Raw genomic sequence first — 22,439 nt, forward strand, 5'->3', positions numbered from 1 at the left:
AAATAGTTCTCAGCCTCCTGAGCCTTAATACCTTGAATCATGCTTCCAAAATCCCTGTCATTTCTTAATACAATTGTGTCAGATGACATGAACTGTTAAAACCTTATGATTCCCACAGCCAGTCTGATTTGGTGCTTTGACGTTGTTAGGACAATCTGGCACTGCATTAGTCTGGAGCAGTAGAGTTGAGACAAAACCAATGGGCTATTAATCCCTAAATTGCTTTTCTTTCTAAAGATTTCAGAATGTAGCAGTATGTTGGAATTTATAAAGGTCACTATAATTTTTTTGCAAATTTGTATCGACTAAATGCTTAATCCTTTTATTTGAAGACGATATAGACTAATATTTTATTTTGTTAAAGACAAAAAAAGTACAGTACATGTGTACTACTGTAATCTCACATACGGAATATGTGTACATGTGTACTACTGTAGACTTGGGAAGGGCCAGACTGGGACTAAAGGTCGGCCCTGGCATTTAAAGCACACAGGCCCACCTGCTGGGGTCATTGTTAAACAGTTCTTTGGAGAGGTTGTTCTACCGCCAGATGAAATTAATGCTGTAAATTAATATTAGATTAATAATAGAACACAAGGTCAATAGAGAAATCTAACTGTCCAGAACTCAGTACACACGGTAGCAGACACAGGGTATTATAAAATAAAGGGACCTGTAGGAGAAAACACAAACCACCAACAACGGAGCACTCAGAGATACAAGACATACAGTATAGGGGGCAATTCCTTTAGTCGTGGGACTTTTTTAGCTCTTAGGTTAACGCATAGATTCTGAGTTAAGTGCCCACAGCTATGCAGTTACCGCATGCTAGCTGAGGGGCTTACCGTAGACATTAGGGCCGTAACTAGCTATGGCAACCAGAGCCATGCAGCCAGGACTGCATGCTCCAGACAGACACCCTGCACAGTATATGCAGCTGATCAGGTATCCTGAGGACTTGCCGGAGGAGCCAGTCATGCCCCTTCTGCACAGCGTAATGACGTCATGCACTCATCGTCATGACGTTGCACACCACTAGTTGGGCAGGACCAGCACAGGGCACAGCTGTGCCCTGTTACGGCTCTGGCAAACATTACTTGAATAGCTCCGGTCTCTTTACCCGGGCGCTAAAAGCCTGTGGTATTTCTTGCAGCTACAGTATTTTAATTTCCCCCATATGCTTAATTCAGCCCCTAAATACTACAGCTCTATATTTGACACAAAGCCTTCTATAAGGACACAGAGGTTCCTTTTCAATATGTAGTCAACAAAATAATTATTTTCTGATGTTTATAGCCCACAATAATTAAAGACCACCGTTAGGTGTTATAGGACCCACCTAGTTATGTATATTAAATTGCACATTGGACTGTTAGTATTGATTCAGTGATTTGTAGACAATATCTGGCTTGAGGAAAGTTTTTGTTGAATCATTGTAATAGTGCAAACTGTCCATGAGATACCTGCCTGTAACAGGCATTTCATGCTTTGCACTTCACACACACAAATGACCTTGTAGCAAGCATACAGCAATCTAAGCTTTGATAAATAAGGACTAAGGGCCTGATTAAGATATGGACGCAAATGCCACCGTTGCTGCGTCTTTGAATGCAGCGGCTGTACAAAAATATGCAAATGTTGCAGCCACCAGAACTTGTATTGAGGAGCCCACTTGCGGTGCCTCAGATCTGCCGCCTGCGCAAACATCAGTCACACATCATAATCGCCACCTCCCCGTTACCTCCAATGAACGGTCCCTTACTGTCAGTCATAGTGGCACATGAGAAGTGTGATTTATTGCCTGAGCAGTATAAACATTGCCCAACAGCATAAACATTGGCATTGCGTCATCTCTGAATCAGGCCCTAAGTACTAAGATGTCATTTTTGTCTTTAGCTCCTGTGCCTCTGCAGAGTTTACTCTTGAATGTCTTAATTCACTATCATATGCAAACCATGTTAATATGTAAATGTAATTGTCGCTCAGTGTTCAGTCTAAATGGGAGGTTTGAACTGCATAGTCAGAACAAGAAAGCAACAATTACCTCTTTACACCAGTTCCCCTCCTTCCTCAATATATGGGGGTAAATATATCAAGCAGTGAAAAGAGAGGAGAAGAGGGCCAGTGGAGCCCATAGCAACCAAGCAGCTTTGAGGTAGCATTTATCAAGTACATTCTATATAATGACAGGCAGATGGTGATTGTTTGCTATGAGCAACTTCCCCACAAGTCTACTTCTCCACTCTTTTCACTGATTTATACATCAACCCCATGTTCCACTTCGTTTGTGCTGTTTGACCACTCAGGACATTATTTATGAACAAGTTTTATGTGATAAAACTTGTTGCATATGATAAATGGTGCTCCAGCCAATCAGCTCCCAACTGTAATTTTTCAAAGAGATGACAGTTGGGAGCTGATTGGCTGGAGCACCATTATCATACGCAACAAGTTTATTACTTGCTGTGAAGGATAAAACTCGTTGATAAATCAGAGCCCTGGTTCCTCAAAATGACTAATATTTTAAATACCTGAAAAAGGTCTGAGCCCTCATGGACAGACATGCTTTATGTCACCTGTTAAATGGAGCAGCTGATGGATTCACCTGCCAGCTCCCACCCATCCTTCTCCTGGCCACAACCATGATGCTGCCGGCATTGAAGTTCGAACGTGCACTGTGTCCCGACTCCTTACTGGAGCCAGTCGGCTCTCAGTCTCCTCAGTTCACTGCCAGAACCCACTCTTTCCTGTCACACAGAACCAGTCTCTGCTGCCCCAAGCGCTACACACTCATTGTATCCACTCTGTGGATAAACATAGATGGTACCACTGATGGTTAACCTCGATGCTATGAAACTATAGACAGGGGAACCATTAATGGTTTCATCCACTGATAGCCATCCCTCACCAGGCTTCGGACAATCAGAGGTAGTGGTGTCCCCACTTCCCCTGAGATCCCCGTAATTTTAGGTACCAAGACAGGCTGACAAGTCCAGGGCTGGTTAGGCTTTTGGGGGGGGACCCTATGTCATTTAAAAAAAAAAATAACCCTAATTTATCTATTTACAGGCAGAAACATACACAAATCTCAATGATCTGTGTATGTTTCTAACAAACTCGCAGCTCTGAAGTGAGTGTGTAAAACGACAATTTGGCAGAGTTTGCTGTCATCTCACCCTAGCTTGTCTGAGAGATGTATCTTTTAGGTGAAAAGTACTTCCGAGTTTGCCCAATGGTGAGTTGATTCGAGTCAGCTCTCTCCCCCGAGTTTTATGAATGAGAAGAGAGAAATCTCTATCGCACCCGACTTTACCTTTAGTAAATTTGCGAGATGAAAATCAACCCTTAAATCACCCAAGATTGGTATCTCGTCCAATCTTGATTCTTAGTAAATTTACCCCCCAGACTCTTATGTATCTCACTGAGAAAGCCATTGGCAGTATCTTATCTAATTCATACAGTATTTTATTTGTCCACTGTCTACTTACTATTCCTCACCCAATTAACCTCTTGTATTTTCCTTAGTTATAGCCATTTAATCGTATGTATCAATGTATTATTTTGAAAATGATCAAACACTTTATACAAAACAAGCACATTGCAAAATCTACAGTGCCAGTTTGCGGATATACATTTTTCAGATTTCTGATTACATTTGCTATTCATGACCAGTCCCTCACAAAGCCAGGATAACTCCTATGTGTTATTATTGTACTGACACATTTCTGGATATTATCTGTCCTCATTCCTTTAAATATTGTACTTGATTTTCCTCACTTTTTATAGGTTAGGCAGGTGAATTCTGACAGGGAAAGTGCCAGACCAGGTCATAAGTAATTACAGAACATCTATAACCTGCCTTGGAATCTTGCTGAAGGGTACTACTCTACTTTGCTCCTTATAACAGAATACATTATATCCAACTTTGCATTACAGATTTTTTCAATAAAGAAGGAAAAATGTATACAACTATTTATTTATGAACATGACCTCTTGAAGCAGTCAAATATATGATCAATAAATTCATATGCAAAAATATTGTATGAACAAATAATTTGGAGAAAAGAGATTACATGATAAAAATATGTAATTAGGCTTTCATGGCATCCTCCATGGATCATAGTACTGGTTGGAAAAAATTTGAGCCCCAGCAGATAACTTTTTTAAAAGACATAAGGTTTTCATATTAATAAAACTGGTCATGTTCATTGCAAACTTTCAATTTGCATCCAGATCAATCAATATGTTCAGGGAAGTCTAACTCAATGAAACCTTATGAGGGGGAACCGTGAGACTTCCGAGTTCCTTATCAGCAGTAACAAAGCTTAATCAGGGAGCAGTTGAAGCTATTCAGCAGTAAAGGTTTTCATGCTGTCCTGATTGCTTATGTATGAGGTGATTTGCATATAATAAGTGCATTTAAGAGACCTACGGGTGTAATCTGCACGCAGTCAATTATCTGTGCTCAAGGGCACCTAATAGAGCTTGGGAGGCAAAGAGGTTATACTGTAGGTATGCAAATAAAATGCAAGAATATGTAAAAATTAATTAATTGATGAAATACTCATGGAGGATAAATATAACAAAAAAATCAACACGTTTTCTAGATTGAAAAAAATATATTTAATGAATTATTAGCAATATTATACAGTTTCTCATTTGCTAGGCACCACATGAAGAATAAATGATGTGGAGTCAGAGCTAATTAATTTCACTGGGATTTTTCTGCAGTTATAGCAGAATTTGGTGAGAAACCATTTTACTGTATATAGTAAAAGTATTTAATCTAAATGCATCCAGCGTAATGTTGTTTACGGTAAAGCAGACGGTAAAGATCTAATAAATATAAATAACACTGCCTCTGACTACAAGTAATGTGTACAAGTACTGTGTAACATGGGAAGGTACCAATGAGGGGTTGTGTGTGATTATACAGGTTACAGGTGGGGTGATACTGTTTGGAAAGCCAGGTAAATCACCATTGATAAACTTTTTGAGGAGACCGATGTTCTCTTTTATTGCATCATTTAAAATGTAATGATACATCCTTAATTGCTTATTGAAAGGAAGCATTAGAATCTAGATGTTCTGCTTTATAAAAAGCCATAGCTGGCCTATTATTCATGCAAGATCATTTGCGAAAGCAAACTGGGCTCTCACAGTTTAGAATGGCGGAGCCAGATGGTTAATAAGACTTATTAAGGGGGTTCTTACATAGACAAAGGTCAGCGAGGGAGTGTACGTACATGTGCGCCCCATGCAGATCTGGGAGAGTTGCAGGCAGCCGTGTTAGCCCAATTTACTACCTTATGCTAATGCAAGTTTCCAATGAACTAGTATGATGGTTCATGAGTGTGCATGGAGAAAGTAACCCGTGCTGCCCATTGATTTTATGCTGGCCTAATGCTAGGTGCAACAGATGCGTCGGAAACAGCTTCCCTTTGCTGTATAGGGGAAAAAGAAGGGTTACGGGGAGCACTCAGAGTTTCTATAGCAATCACAGATAAACTGTAGAAAATATCCAATAGGGAGTAACAACAGTTTATTATATAGTATTCAATAGTAGGAGTTTAAAAACAAAATAATAAAAATAAAAAATAAAAGCTATAGGCATTTGCAATAATATATCTACTAACAGAATAAGAATGGCTATAATATTATGGACACCATCAGAATTTAACTTATCCTACCCACACACACAAACCTTGAAGAAATATCGGAATGTCACAATTTCTACTTCTAACATCTGGTCTATATTGTGACATCTGAACAAGAGCTTTGACTCTGTTAGTAGATATATTATTGCAAAGGTCTATAGCTTTTAAATTTTTTTAGTTTTATTCCTTTGTTTTTAAACTGCTACTATTGAATACTATATAATAAATTGTTGTTACTCGCTATTGGATATTTTCTACAGTTTACTTGTGATTGTTATAGAAACTTATCGTCACCCTGGACTTAGCTCAAAATTCCCTGATAACTTTGCTTCTTGGCTCCTAATCTTCAAATTGGATCTCAAGACCCCTTTCTTCCTGAAAGCTTTGTAGCGCTAATCCTAACACACTACTCCATGTTCCTTCCTCACAATCCAGCCCATCTGTGTTACCCCTGTTTGTTTGCCCCTCCCCTTTAAAATGTAAGCTCTCACGAGCAGGGCCCTGTTCCCACACGTGCTACTTTTCCTTACTTATACTATAATTTACAACAGCACCTAACACTTGGTTGCTGACTCCATGCTGCTTACTTAAGTGCCCTGCAGCAATGTTTATAAATCATGTATTTGTCCGGCATTGTTTGTACTGTTAATAACTGTATTTCTTGTGTGCTCATTTGTTTATGTACTTTGTGAGGTGCTGCGGAACCCTTGTGGCGCCATATAAATAAAGGATAATAATAATAATAATAATAATAATACACAGAGAGCTTTTGATACACGCCCACAACAGTCATGTGACTCCCCCAAACGTTAGGGTGGTTGCATGTGATTAGATCTGTGTAACTCAGAACCAGCCCCAATGCAGAGCTAATATAGATGCACAAGGATGATGATCACTAGCACAGTAGTAAACCAGATGCATGAATATAACTATACGTATGGGAAAATATACTGTATGCATTCTTTTTATACAAGTGTCTCTTGATCAACGTTTGCCCAATTTACGTCTAACTCTGCATCCGGCCCGAGATGTCATATTATAATGTTGTAGCCTTTGTTAATACATCAAGGGGGGACTATGGTGATCTTATTACCCTGCTTCAGGTCACTTATTTCATAGGCTCACACTGAAAGGCATCATGATCCCAAGCTTGGTCATGCAATGAGCATCGAGTCCTTCAGGCAGAGGAACAAATAATTGGATCCTGGCAGATGATAAAATAATTGGACTGGATTTTTGTGAGGTTGAGGTTGACTATACCCTGCCGCAAGCACTGCGATCACTTCAGTGTGAAATACAACCAGGTGACCTGTACAATGATGCTGCCTGTTAATTATGCACGTCTCTGCAACGACGTTAAGATGGTCAGGCACGCCTGCGTTCACACCTCCACTCCCCCGTTTCTAGTGGCCTGCCCCTGTTACCACCCACAAATGGCTTCTCCTATCACTCACTCTGCTGGGCTGTCTATGCGCAGCAAGCGAATGCTTCCTGATCTCTCGTAGTGGTTCACGCATGCACATTGTGATGCGTACGCATGCGCAGAAAGCAAAAGTTGGCCAGCTATGAGCGAACGCATCCTAGAGAATGGGTCTGAATCAGCTCCTTTGAGCCTAGCCTATTACAGATATCTCTGAGCCTATCACAGATATCTCCTGCTTACCTTTCTCTAGCAGAATGGCTCGCTGTCCCCATACACTAGTATGGAGACAGGAATTCATCACGCTCTAAAAATATAATATTTTCTGAGCTTGACTGCGAGAGCATTCACCATCATCAGATGACAAGTGCTCCCGCCACCTGCTCCTTCCATATGGGAAGGAGTCCTGGGTCATGAAGAGGGATCCTTTCAGATCCCTCCGCCTCTGCCCGACTCCTTCCACCAGACGCAGGGGCTCTTGTGCGCATGCAGGACCTGTAGGTTACACAGGCGCACTAGTTACACTGCTCTGAAAGGAGCAGTGAAAAGTTCTGGGGAGACAGCTGATTTTCGGATCAGCTGTCTCTGCACCGAAGCAATGATGTATTGCTCCGGCGTTCGCGTCAAGTTCAAATGTTAATTTACTGGGTCTGTTCATACCCTGATTATTAACATGATGAATAGAGCCCTTGAGAAGAGGTTTGTTACAAAGTATAAATAGACTCAGAGGTTCATTGTCTTCATGTAACATTGAGAGATCAAATAAGCAATAACTTGTTATTTGGCAGCTTGGTAAACTATTGTCAAGAGTAGAAGTAGCAATGTGATTTCTGACATTTTCCTGTCTCCTTGACTTTGACGGTAATGTGTCTCTGTGAAAAAGCCTGGTGCATTAGATCACAAAAAAGCTCTTACTCCTCATAGGCTTCTTCCCTCTGGAGTACTCATCTTGATGTATTTTCTTCCCTACAGCAAGAGATCCTTGATGTTGACTATTGTATAGTAATCCCGCACCACTTTTGTCTCATAGAAGTGAATTACGATGACTTTTTCGTGACCTGTCTCTCTGAATTGTTCTAGATTTCATTTATGCTGAATCATTTGTTCATCTCTTTGTTGGTTTGTCAGACAAACACAGACACTTATTTGAAAAGCATATTATGTAGTTTTTAAAGAATAATTACAGATCAATAGCACGTAGAAACATTTATTTCTGATGTCTATATTCCAGTAAAACAATAACATTGATTGCGAGGGGGTGTTGGTGAGCGGGCACCGCTTGGCAGACACCTTCTCACTGTATTTTTTGCGAAAAAAACACAGTGGAAAGTGTGTGAAGTGGATTTGCAGGGACAGGGATTTATAGCAAGCTCTGGGCCTGATTCAGAGCTGAACGCTCTGACTAGAGCGCTCGCTCTGAATCAGGGCCCTCCTACCTTTTTTTGGAGCGTCCTCATGGACGCTCGCATAACTGTGGGTTACCACCCACAGCTATAGCGAGCTTCCATGATGATGGTTGCGATGGTCTTGACCATCGCGACCATCGGGCTTGCGACGGAGACCCTGTGGTAGGGTCTCGCTGCTGCAAGCCCTGGAGTGATTTTGGCTCTATCAGAGCCAAAATCACTCCCACTGACATCACTAGTGATGTCAGTGGGGCCGGCTTCAGACGGTAGGCATTCCCATGGGAACGCCTCCGTCTGGCAGGCACGCCCACGGCACGCCAACCAAAGGGGGCGTGCTGTCAATCAACATCGACAGCACGCCCTCTTTGGTGCGAGACCCAGAGCGACAGCTTGGCTGTCGCAGTCCGGGTCTCATGCATGCGCACGACGGAGCTCCCTCCATCATGCGCATGCGCAGTGGGGAACACCGACCTGCTTGCGAGCGTACTGCCGCTCGCGAGCGGGTCTGAATGACCCCCTCTGTCCCTGCATGCAATGTTTTATACATCCTTGTCATGTATTTAAATATCGCATTGCTCTATTGGGCAAATTTATCACATCCCATCCGCATCTGAGATACGGATTTTGATAAATATGCCCCCTTAATGAGCTGAAGGAGAGAAAGGTGTGGTTTGTAAGCAGTCCTAAAATGCTTTATATACTAAATACCTGTATAACCAGCAATACAGAAAACTGCAAATTGCAGTAAATAACATGTTTTATATTATACAGGTTATTTAAGTGGGATATCACTGCTATACCTGTACTAAGCTTTGTAATAGTGATTATTACATGTGTGCATGCTGCTGTGAAGACTGAACACTCTCTATGCCATTTTTTTAGTAACAATTTAATTACTTTTTTGAAAATGACCAGGAAGTAAAGTAGTTGCACTACTAATTAAATGAAATGGGGACTGGAAATAGATGCCTACTATGCTCTGACACATGTAGGACAAGACTCTGGGGCTGATTCATTACCGATTGCAACTGCGATTACGTGCGCAATTGGCCGATTGTTGTGTACTGCGCATGCGTATGCATCACAGTGCGTGTGTGCGAGCCGGCCACTGTGATCGGGACTGCAATCGCAGTGTCCACACATACCCATCACAGAGTGATTTACAGGAAGTGTCGTTTGATGGTGGTGACAGGGGTGATCGTCAAAATGCAGGTGTGCCAGGGTGTTTGAACGCTGTTTCAGGGGTGTGCATAAATTATCCACTGCGATGCCCTACGCCGCCTAAGGCCTCATAGCTTGCGATGAAGTTAGCAATTTGTGAGTAAGGTCAGAGCTTGTGCAAGTGTGCATGAGGCTGTGATGATACTCGATTGTACCAATGGTTTTGCAGTATTGCTAAACATTACAGATGTGTGTAAGGTAAAGTGGGCATCCTTATGTTATGCTGCGGCGGCATAGCAATCGCAATGGCAGTTGAACTGCGTGCGTAATCGCTATTGCATTCGCAGTTGCAATCGATAGTGAATCAGGCCCTCAGTACAGAAGTACACACAATAATGTAAGAGAGAATAATGTCTTAATTATGTATTATTAAAAGTGAGTCACATTTACCATAGATATAAATAAATTAATTAAATATAACTCATGCTCATCTGTTGTTTAAATATTAAAGGCAAACCATCTTTGCTGCATCAGACTAAATACAAAAGACAATTAAGTAATGCAAATCAACAGGCACTATTTAATTTATTGATCTAATATAGCCACAATGCTAATGAATGAAGTACTGTCAGCAGAAGGTCAATCTATAAAAAGTCAGTCAGAAGTGACAATTTAGTTCTGCTCATAGTCATCATCATGATCACCACATATGTTTGCACCAGAGCTCCAGCACAAGCTAGAGATACTCCTTCTGATAGGTGTATCTGAGACTGTATCTAATTGAGTCAAAATTACATGAACACATCTTTATCATATTTGGTCTATGCTTACCTGCTCTTTCCTCCCACCGTGCCAGCTCTCCAGGTGCAAGGAAATCTTAGTAGAAGAAGCACAAAATCTTGATACAGACATACTGTATGCATACGTACTTGTATGTGCAGAAACAAAGGGTATTCCATCAATTGGTCGACAGTCAAGATGTCGACATAGTCATTAGGTCAACCATCATTGTGTAGATATGTATTTAAGTATTATGTTTTTTTTTCATGATTTTTATGGTTAGGGTGAGGTTTATCGTTAAGGTTAGGATTAGGGTTAGATTTAGGTTTAGGGTTAGGTTTAGGGTCAAGGGTTAGCATTAGGGTTAGGCTAAAATAAAAATAAATAAAAGTGTCAACGCTTTATAGAGTCAACCATTTAACTCTTAATAATGAAAACAAATGTGTTTGAGGCGCAAACTAAGGGTTAATTATGTTGATTCCACTGTGACCGTTGATTAATTAATGATAAATGTATTTCTGACAGTGCACGTGAATAAAATCTGTTAAAATCTGTTAAATACAATAAAACCAACACTCAAATAAAAGGTTATAAGGTTTTGCATAAAAATACACATTGCAGATAAATTGTATGAATGGATTTAGCAACAGTAGTAAATAAATAAATGAAATGATGCACACTGCAAAGGAAATGTGTGCATATATCCACGATGATAAATGGATAAATTGCTAGGTATGATCCTCTTTAATAGTGTCTTGTCTTCCTAAATTGTGATAGTATGATGCCACAATTAAATTCAATACAACAGGTAGAAGAAAACCAAACCGACTTCATCAACAAGAAATATCTGCTGAAAACACAACTTATATAAAAAAGTAACCCTCATTTAAGAAACTTCAATCTGCACAAAAACCAAGAACTCGAAGAAGACAACATGTATTTATGTTAGCTATTAATCACCCTAATTCCAGACCTAAGTACATATCTACAGAATGATTGCCAACCTGATGATTATATTGATTTATTGACTGTCGACATTCAAAACTAGTCTACCTTTTGGTGTCGACCTTTTTACTGTCAATATTTTATACCTCACCCAGGCAAAGTATAAAAAAGCATTTCTTAAGCAAAATCCCACAAAGAACAAAAACAAGTTTACGGACATCTGACCATTGACGTGGTACTGTACACTCACTAAGCAGATCTACAGTATGTATTGTGTTGTGGCCGCACACTACATAAATATGCTTAGCTGCAATGGTTTAGAATAGGGGTGGGCGATAAGTGGCCCTCCGGCTGTTGTGTGACTACACATCCCACCATGTCCTGCAACAATTTTGCGGTCAGGGTATGCTAAAACTGTTGCCGATCATGCTGAGATTGTAGTTCAACAGCAGCTGGCAGGCCACTTATTGCCCACCCCTGGAATAACAGTTACAACTAACTTCAGTTAGTTAAAATTACAAGGTTTCCTATGCAGGGACAAAGCTAATAGCTCATGTGTTTAGTGTCTGACTGTGGTATATGAGGTTGGATTTTCAAGTCTGCTGCATGGCATAGCTGAAAGTTAATTCCCATGTATTTAATACACAATTCTCAACATGGCATGGTGCACATAAATCACACTATTACTAATAGCTCACAAGTTAAGGACCAGATTCACATACCCATGGTGCTTACCGTGGGCTTATAGCGCCCAAGTTTAGTGCATGGGGCTATTCTATTACAGCCTGTAGGAACCAAACTCCATGGTAAGTAGGGCTTTCTGCCCTTACTGCTCCCACCGTGAGCGAGTTAACCAATAGCTCTGTGCACTTAACCTGGAATCTATCGGTTAAAGCATGTTAGCCATGGGTGTATCACGCGACCAAATGGGCTTGTAACTGAATAGCTCTGGGTAGTAAAGGCTGGAGCTACAAGCTCTCAGCTAATTGAACCCGGCCCTATGTGTATGAATATGCTATAGTAGGTTTGGTGTTCAAATACCTCGCTTGGAGAGTTGTTAAATAGCTAGTTTACTTCAAACAAGTAGAAACATTGGAAAGCATTGGTGTTTAGGACTAAACAATGTGTTATGATCAATTGTAAAACATGGTTCCTACAAATGTTTTCTTTCGACGTCTTATACCTAACTCAAGTTGCCAGTTGGAGAGTTCCCAAGAGCAGCAGCAGCTCCGCCTCTCCTATCACCTATGGTGTAAGCAGGAGGGCTGTGCATTCTAGCCTTGACCCCTAGAGGAGGAACATATCAAGTCCCTCTTCTCCGCTGTTTACAGGGCAGTCAAGCAATGTAACTGTATTTAATCTTTGAGGGGGGCTCCTGAGCGAGGGGGAGGGGGGAGCAGGGGTATCTGTCCCCGGGGCCCACCCCCCGCCATCCCTCACCTTTCTCTTTCTTTCTATTTTTTCCCTATTCCTTTACTCTCTTTCTCCTGCCAGCATTCTATAGCAGATGTCCAGTGACCTTTGTGATCACACCGTGCCAACCAATGGCAGCAACAGTACAGTACAGGGGGATTATGCAAGGAGAACGCAACATGAATCCCGGAGAAAACAGATCAGGTGTAAGATGAATAGTCAAGTAGCCTCTCATTCCAGGGAACAGTCAAATAGCCTCTTATTCCAGGGAAAAGTCAAATAGCCTCTTATTCCAGGGAAAAGTATAATAGCCTCTCATTTACCCACATCAAACAGATATATCCACATCACCTATGTACCCACACAGCATCCAACCAAAATGCACTAAGGTACAACACCTGGTATTTGCCCACAGTCAATGACTATAAATGCTACATAGCAGCTCTGTTTGATAGCAAACTACCCACAGTGAACCCTGCCATATTGTGTCATTTCTCATCCTAAAACATTTATATTTTTCGTTAACTTCTGGACCACTACAAATGACTGATAAGAATAATGTTTACATCCGTATACATGCCAATAACTCAAATATTTCTCACCATTGATAGATTCATTTTTGCCAATTATAAGTTCACACTTGACAATGACCAGATCACTTTGCTAGTTTTACATCTGTCTTATATTGGGCATGATTCCTGGATACACAGCTGTGAACCCCAGTCTTATAAATACAGTACCTCACATGAACAGTACAGTATTACTAAAATCATAATTACTTCCAAATTGTCCGATTCCTAGCAGGCTACATATAAGCATTTACTGATAGGATTTTCCTTTGATGTTTTAATGGGTTTTTTATACTTATAATATGTGTATTACTGTCAAACCTATTGTGGATTGTTCCCTGATATTCAGTGGGGTGCTGCAATTGTACCTCAGTATTTCATTAAGTACATTAGTGTCCTCACATGTGGTAGTCAGTATAAGTAAGGGCTTCATTAAGTACATGCATCTGTCTTCTTTGTTGAAAACAGATTGATTTTAAACCATCTGAGTATTATGTAAGCCTCTCAGTTATGTGCTGTTCTTACTGCGGTAATGGATCCAGCATCTATTTTTATATTTATAAAATATTTTCTAACAGTACAGCTGACTGTGTACATGCCAAAAATGCACGCTCCTGAGAATACAGATTTCATATTTGTAAATCCCTTTGTAAATAATGCAAGGCACTGCAGTCATACTTGTGTACCTTTATGGAACATCAGGGGAACTCCATCATTTTGGGGAGTTACAGTACACAGACTCCTGGGAGAGCAGGTCACTCCTGCATCCTACTACTTAATGGTGAAATGGGTGGGACAGGGAGGCCCCGTGATGTACTTGTGTCACTTCTGCATGACACTATGATTTGTTCCATTGTGTCTTGGGGAGCAGTTCATAGTGCTGCAATTCTTTTTGCCCAGCTCTACACAGTGGTCATCTGCATATCCCCACTGGGAACTATACTGAGGTCACGCAAAATTCACAATAATTCACAATACTGAACACATTTCTCCATAGTTAATATATAATACATAGCTATTTGCCTAGTTTCTAGTTTATAATACAAAGCCCATTCTCAGAAGCCAGCATACAATACAGAGCCCATTTGCTTGTGGACACTGTATAATAAAAAGCCAATTTTCTGGTGGTTAAAGTAAGGTGCAGAGACCATTGCTTAGGTACTAGTATACAATGCAGAGCCAATTCCATAGTGACAAGTATTATTAAACAGTGTTGAGTCCCTTTAGACCTGGTGGAGGTAGATGTCTCATTGCCACTGGTGTCCATACACAAGTTATTTTTCTTGTTATTTGTAGCTGTTGCTGCAGCCAAACTTATCTTTGTCTGTGAAAAATAGCATTTTGCATCGTTCTGAGATCCAAACTTGGTCGGAATATCCAAGCCAAAACCAAACCGCACATCTCTAATATTAAAATATAGCAAGCAAGAAGGTGCAAAATGGAAACAGACATCATGTCCTTTACAGATTGATGTTTCAGCCCTTTATTGGACTGAACATGTGTTCCTGATGAAAGCTCAATAAAGGGCTGTACCGTTGACTTTGTCTGTCTGATTTCATTTTGGATGAGAACTAAGAGTGCTGCCTCATTGCTTGCTGTAACATTGATGCTGCACACATCCAGAGAGACACCTGTGCAGGTACCATTGGTTTGGAGTACAGTGCCGGTTTTGATATAGAATTACAACTATGATATTATGGGCCTGATTCTGACTTGGAAGCTCCAGTGTCCATATGTGCATTTTCTGCTGGTAATTCATGCCCTTCCCTGGTGTACAGCCATGCAACTGCATGTGCAAGGACTGAGATGCCTACATACTGGTTGGTGTGTCTTTAGACGCAACCGTTAGCTGCACCATTGAAACTTGCACTAGCTCTTATGCTACAGTAAGAGCATGACCTCCAATGCAAGCGATTATGGTCTACTTTCGCAGTCAGTTCAGCAACACGCCTGTGACACTCCCATAACTTGCTCATAAGGCGGTCCATCTCTGGGTGTCCCCTTAGCCACCTCCCTGTCACCACCACCCAGGAGACATTTCTAAGACTCCTGAGAGCAATTATAATAAACAAAGAAATTAAAAGAATAAACAAGGCCATATTGTACATATTATATAGCTCAGAAATAAATTTTTTATTTGGCTACTGCCACACTTTTAAGAGACATAATTTGGAATTAAGGAGTATTTATAAGATAGAAGACATGAACAATAGGGAAAGACATTTGGATATAAAAAAATGTCAATGATTAGTTGTGTAATGTTCAGTGCTAATGATAATTAAAGAATATATTACCCCTTAATCATAGCCATCAGCACCCTATTTTAAACACACTTTGGCTACATAGATATAAAAATATATAATATCCTTTATATGCTATGATCAGTGTAGCTGGGCCATGTAGAGGCTACTGGCCATCTGGCCATCACAGTGACCATCTTATACCAGGCGGTAACAAAAGAACTGTATAGCAATCATGGGTCTACACTGCAATGTTGTAGGGTAGGCGGCAGCATTCCATAACCAACTCACCCAGCTCTTCCGTTTAGTGATAGTCATATAATGAACAACACAGCAGCTGGTAAATGTTAGCCATAGTAAAAGAAAAACTTCCTGAATGGTGAATATGATATATGAGATAAGATAAGTGACCATCTCTGATCTTGCTTCTTCTTACGCAGACACAAGAGGTAAAATTTACCCTAAAATAATTACAATATATACTAAATAATCACTCTGGCAGAAAGTAGCTGAATATGGAAATGTCGCTCCTTTATCAAAGCTAAAACATCAAACTACTGCTCTTCTAGAATAATGATTGTTTCTGAGAACTATTGTTGATAATGTTTGGGAAGCTCTTTATGGTTTTTCTTGGGCATTTCTGACTAAATATACTCACTGTAAGGTATGTCACTTGGTCACTAACATGTCACCAGAACCTAGATTTGTCTATGCATCTATTTTCAATTTGAGTTCATTTTGATCCTTGAGTATATTACTGTGTCATACACATAAAGCAATTCTACAAATTTGTGTTAGATTGATTATAAAATTAAATATGTACTAGGTGGGAAGTTAATACACTTTAATGACACTTTAATGGCACAATACATCCTGTTTTATACTCAATGTGCTATTAGCTGATTAGTTGGTTCTATAGAATATTAATTAATATATAACCACATAATTCATCACTTATTCTCCTATGCTATCATAGGAGAGCAGTATTTTCTTTGCATTTACGTTTAGCAAAATCAGATTTAACGATCTGTGAATCATATTTCAAGGGAAATTAGTGGGTGCATCTGACGTAGCAATTACCATTTGGAGAATAACTAGAGATTTATTAAAGTAGATATTGTAACAAATAGATTGACCTACTGTGAATTATTTGAATCAAAGGCCAGCAGTTACTGATCATATGTTATTTTAGGATCTGTTAAGTAAAGAATAAAAAGCAAGTCTAATACACACAGTATTAGCCAAACAGCAAGATCATGAAATGTTTTCAGACTTGTAATACTGTGGGGCCTATTCATCATCGGAGGTCATATGGCCTCCTATGATGAAGTATTGAACTCGCTGCGAGGCATACTTAAGTATCCAACTCGCAGCAGAGGAAACTTTGCACTGGAGCATCATACTTCAGTGCGGGGACAGCTACTCCGAAAAGCAGCTGTCCCCATGGTTAGTATTGCAGCTACAGATGTAGCACCATTACTTACCTCCTCCCCCTCATCCTGGCTACGCATGCATGACCCGAGGTCACGCATGCACACAGCCGCCGGTGGAGGTAGTGATGAGGCGGCAGAGGGATCTGCTCGGATCCCTCTTTGCATCCCTGAAACTCCTTCCCATAGGAAGTAGCGGGAATCCGAGAACAAGCGCCATCTGAAGATGTGAGAGAGTTCTTTACTTTTACCCATCATGAGAAGTTTCTTGGTAATGAGACACCTTATTATAGGCCATCAGTTGGGACTGAACCATCTATTATCAATTTGCACTCACAAGGGGCAGGATTGCTTTCTAATTACTGATAGATTTGAGCTGGTGTCTTGGCTTTCCATGCCTTTTGCACCTCCCTTTCTACATGTGTTCAATACTTTTTCCCTGTGTCATTTCACATTATTACACATAACTTAATTTATGGACATCTATGGTTTGATTTATTTGCATGTGTGGATTGCTTGGGTTGTTGCTGACATTTGGTGAGAATTTCATTACAATAGCCCAATTACAAATATATTTACTGAGAAAACTGTTGATGTGTTCAATACTTATTTTACCCACTGTGTGTGTATGTATATATATATATATATGGTATTCTCATGTGAATTTGTGCACCGGAGCATGCTGTTTGAAAGCAAAGTGCCAGCATATTGAGTCTCTTTATATATATATATATATATATATATTTATTTGATAAGGTAAGCTACTGAGAATCATAAATAATCAACTGCCACTCTTTGCCCTCTTGGTACCAAGTAATAAGGAGCCTTGGGTGGTTGGCACTGGAAAATGTGCCCACCATTAAAAGATGACTGAACATCAGTACACCAAGTGAAACCAGATTGCAGAAGATTAAATACAATTGCAACTTTGCATTTTTTCAGATTGAATAAATTTCAAACATCATTTAAATTCATTAAATATAACAAATGTTTGGACAGTCACATCAGACAAATTCATCTAATGAAATAATATATGAAAAGAAATCCTCTTACCGTGGTGGCGTACTGAATATCCTTCCAGATGGACGACTCCCGTGACAAATCGGAAGCTTCAAACAAGTTTTCCAAAATAACCTCTCCTATCATGTCATGCCTGGAAAATCTATCAAAGTCAAATACACTGAGGTGAAGTTTACAACTGGGTAGTTCATCATATGGAACAGGAAAATTAAAAGATTCATCAAATGTTGGGTTAAGAGTCTTTCTATGCACCCGTGTTTGAAACTTCCTCTTGCGATCCGGTAAGAGGTAAATCTTCACATACGGATCAGAGCTTCCACAGAAATCTTTAGCAGGGAGATCAAACGCTTTAAGGATTTTAACTATAAGAGTTTCATTTTCATAGTCATATTTTAGGGTAAAATTGATCTTCCCACATGTCTTAGCATCATCCTTCTTGATATCTTCAGAATCTACTGATTTCTGCTTGTACAGCTCTGGTTTTATCCTCCCAATGCTTGTTGGTTGCTCAGTTACTTGCAAGGTGTCAGTTCCAAAGTCTACACTCGATACATGCATCTGACGAGGCAAATGCCTTTTGAAAGAGATGTGTCTGCAATGAATATGAGAATAACATATTTATATTCCCTGATATTAGTAAACTCACTAATATGGTCATGTACATTACATGGCTATGGCAGAATATAGCTCAGCACGGATTGTAACTCACTAGCTGATTATAATTAAAAGTCTGATCTAATAATTTTTTACTAGTTTTTGGTTATATAATCTTATAGTATTTCAATGTACATTTATTGATTGTATATAGTGTGATTCCATTGGTGCTTTCCTATCATTATTATTGCTAGTATTTTGGACCCATCATTCATTGAGTTGCTAGCTATTGTGTCTGTCTCTTTCTTTCCTCCTTTTCAGTCTTTCATTCCTTTGTTGTGATTCCCCCTTCCCCACCAATTGTTTGTTTCAGTTATTTTATTATATCCCATATTACTGTACTCCTGTGCATTCTATCTCTCCTGGTTCCACATTGTTCTCTCTTTCACATCTTCATGCTTTTCACTTAATACCTTCATGTATGTCCCTTTCCCCTTTTATATATCCCCCCATTTTTTCTCCATATCCGCCTCTGTCTGTCTCCATCATTAGCCCCCCTTTTTTATCTCAGTTTCCACCATTTCCTCCAACTCCCTCTTTCTCTATATGGCCACAACCCAATTACGACATGCACGGCTCCCCCGGTGTCATGGACATCTTTTGGGTGAGCCCCGGCTCAAGGCCTTTCCAACATGTTATGTTTGCCATCAGCATTCTCCCCTTGCTCCTCACTTTCCTCCCACTCAGTCCAGCATGTATAGCATGCAGCACCTGTGAGAATTGCTGACCGTTGTTGCAGTGGGAGCCGACAGTGGCATGTGCTCTGGCTTTCACTGCACAAGATTATTATATTATTGATATTATAGTTGATGGTACCAGTTTGTCATGCTAAATTGTGATGGGCCTGTGCTAGGGACACCATAGTTCTACTAGTTGGGTGAATAGGGATTCTATAAATAAGGTTCTACATCGATTTCTCCATTATGGACAAAGAGAGGTCTAAAAGAAACAAAAACACTATGAGGGATCAATAGGTCATTTTGTTCAGAAGTTATAATTAGCTAACATTACTATATATATACAGTACATTGTTAGTTCATTTTCTGAATGCTACAATCTATTAAAATGAAATTATCTCAAATTCAGACACATTTTGGCAATTTCACTGTGCAGGGAAAAAGTGCAGCTTTTATCATTCCTTTGAATAGACAATCTATTTTCAATCATGGTAGAAAGCCCATAGAATGCATTGTGCATAAAAATGAATAGTAACAGCTCAGCGGGTCGCTAGCAATGCTAACATGCTGGCCATTTGTGACTGCCTAAGCGGGTACTGACCTCAAGACAGATTGTAAACAATAGAATTAGCATAAAAGCAATGCAATACTATTATGGGACTGTCCCAGTATGCCTTGTTTGATATGATATGCTGGGATTTGAAGTTCCACAATAGTATTTAATTATTTTTTTTTACTCATATTATACAGTATACACACATGCAAATACATGCACACTACTGTTATTTCAGTTTGCAAAGTCCATTGAAATGAATGGGAAATATAGTCGCTCTCAGCTGTCTGGAAGAGATTGGTTTCCTGAATGTAATACATCATTAGGGCACAGGTGTGAATAATAAAATACAGTTCCATAGAAGTTAAACAAGATAATAAAGTGGAGATTATGAAAGGAGAAATGATGACAATGAAAAACAAAACACCTTTGTTCCATAAGTTCTTTGATCAGTTACAAAGCTTTTTGTTCTGTATAATAGTACAGACAAACACTGACTGCTGTGCCAAAGAGCACTGTTTATCTACTGTATATATGTTATTTCATTTTACTAATGCGAGTGAAAGCAGTTGCTTCTCCCTTAGGACTGACAGACAGATGACTGGTAGTACATCCTTTGAATGATTAATAACCTTAATATTTATATTTAGTTTTAGAGAAAGAGGATGCAGACTTACTAAAGGATGTTTTCCCTTATAGTAGTTTAGTGACATTTTACATCCATCCAACACAAATCAATGCATAAAATAATAAGGTGAGAAATATGTGTCAGAAAAAAAAAACGTGATTTCATCAGTGATTTATGCTGTCAGACTGGATGTAGGGGTTAATATCAGTGTAAGTTACAGAACCTGGTAGGGTTTTCCCCCCATAAAATCCAAGCAGAATATACAGTATACTGGTACAGGTATAACCCATACTTGCCTACTTTTTCAGGGAGATTTTGAAAGTAACACCTATGAGTGCGGTGGTAAAGTGAACATGTACTGCTACATCTGGGATGCTTGTCATAAAATTGATTTATATCCAAATGTAAATGAGCCCCAAAGCAGTCAGTAAGATCTACTTGTTGATGAACACACACTGATACTTTTCAGAAAAAATGCATGTAGCCATAGGGATCATTGTCCCTTATACCCAATGCAGGGAAATTATACTAATGATCCTATTTGAATTGATATATATATACAGTATATATATGTATATATAAAAACAGCTTCATAATGGGGGTAAGGTGCAATCAGAGAGATTTCTAGACTTTTCAGGGAGTTTGCTAATATTTCAGGGTGTCTCCCTGACAATCAGGAAGAGTCGGCAAGTATGGTATAACCATTGTTTCCCAAATATTGAAAAAGCTACAGAGTGAAACACGCTGGCATTACTGTAGGAATGTGTTAGAATTATAATACAATGAAAAATCATATGACATAGGTTAAAAATTATGGATTAGAAAAGAGGTACTAGAACAAATATAAGGATATTAGTTTATGATAAAACAAAAAATATTGGGAAATTAATTAAATACATAATTAATCTACATGAAGTCTAACAAGATAATTTGATCCTGCAAATAAACTGAAAATATTATCTAATAATATATGCTTGATCAAAACCATTTTAATCAACAGAATTTATTTATTTTCTGATTCATAGTAAGTCTGACTCTATCCACTTTTAAATTTCCCATCCCCCCTACCAAATTTCAGTTCGTACAGTTTTACTGTTTTGAGTTTTACATTGTTTAACCCATTTTCTTTTAGAGGAGGTGCAGCGATTCGGATGTAGCACTACCCTTCGGTAGTCAGATTGAGTGCAAGCGTGGATGCCAGTTAAGGTAGTTCCCCGTTAACCCAGGTTGCAACAGGGGCAGGCTGTTTTGAATGAATAAATAAATAAATAAATAAAAGCTATGGTCTCAGTATCACCAAAATCTTGTATTGTATATTTGTAATGCCTGCTCACCTGTACGGTAAATTGAGTTTGGTAGACAGGTAACACCAATAAGATTAGCTTCTTCTCTATTTCTGGCGATGCCTCCAACTGAGTATTCTTGTTGTTGATTAAAGAGGGGTCAACTCAGACCACCCTGGTTCAATGCCATGGTATGGTAGACTATGTTTCCACCCTCCCAACAAATCAATAATATAGCAGTGACTGGAAAGGACTTACTCAATAGAGTATTTTATTCAAGGATATCAAGAGGGTTCAGGTATAAGACAACACCCAAAATATTACAAATAACGATTTGAATCCCCACTTGAATAGATGGATACATGTAGCTCTTTATATTAAAACTGGTACACCAATTAAACTGCACTCAAACAAAATATAGTAAAGTATCCCTTTTTAGGCTTAGAAATCCAAATAACAATTTCCTTCCTTAGAATATTCAGTAACTGTTCCTAAATCAATCTGTTAATCATTCTGTTAATAGTGAATTTGCATATACTATACTGTATTGCTTTTAATCCACTTATTTGGTGTATTCAACAGTATATACACACATTCATATAA

At 39.3% G+C, this 22,439-nt stretch overlaps 1 protein-coding gene across 2 annotated transcripts in view; it reads right to left on the reverse strand.

Moving 5' to 3' along the window:
* The window catches only part of SYT6 (synaptotagmin 6), a 436,226-nt gene that overhangs the window by 107,204 nt on the left and 306,583 nt on the right, over window positions 1-22,439 (reverse strand). For both annotated transcript variants that reach the window (XM_088446286.1, XM_088446287.1), the window contains one exon: window positions 18,075-18,633. In XM_088446286.1, the coding sequence (XP_088302412.1) occupies window positions 18,075-18,633 (559 nt within the window). The remainder of the gene's footprint in view (window positions 1-18,074; window positions 18,634-22,439) is intronic.

Source organism: Taudactylus pleione, unplaced genomic scaffold (genome assembly GCF_031769625.1).
Source record: "Taudactylus pleione unplaced genomic scaffold, aTauple2 ptg000396l, whole genome shotgun sequence".
Taxonomy (NCBI): domain Eukaryota; kingdom Metazoa; phylum Chordata; class Amphibia; order Anura; family Myobatrachidae; genus Taudactylus; species Taudactylus pleione.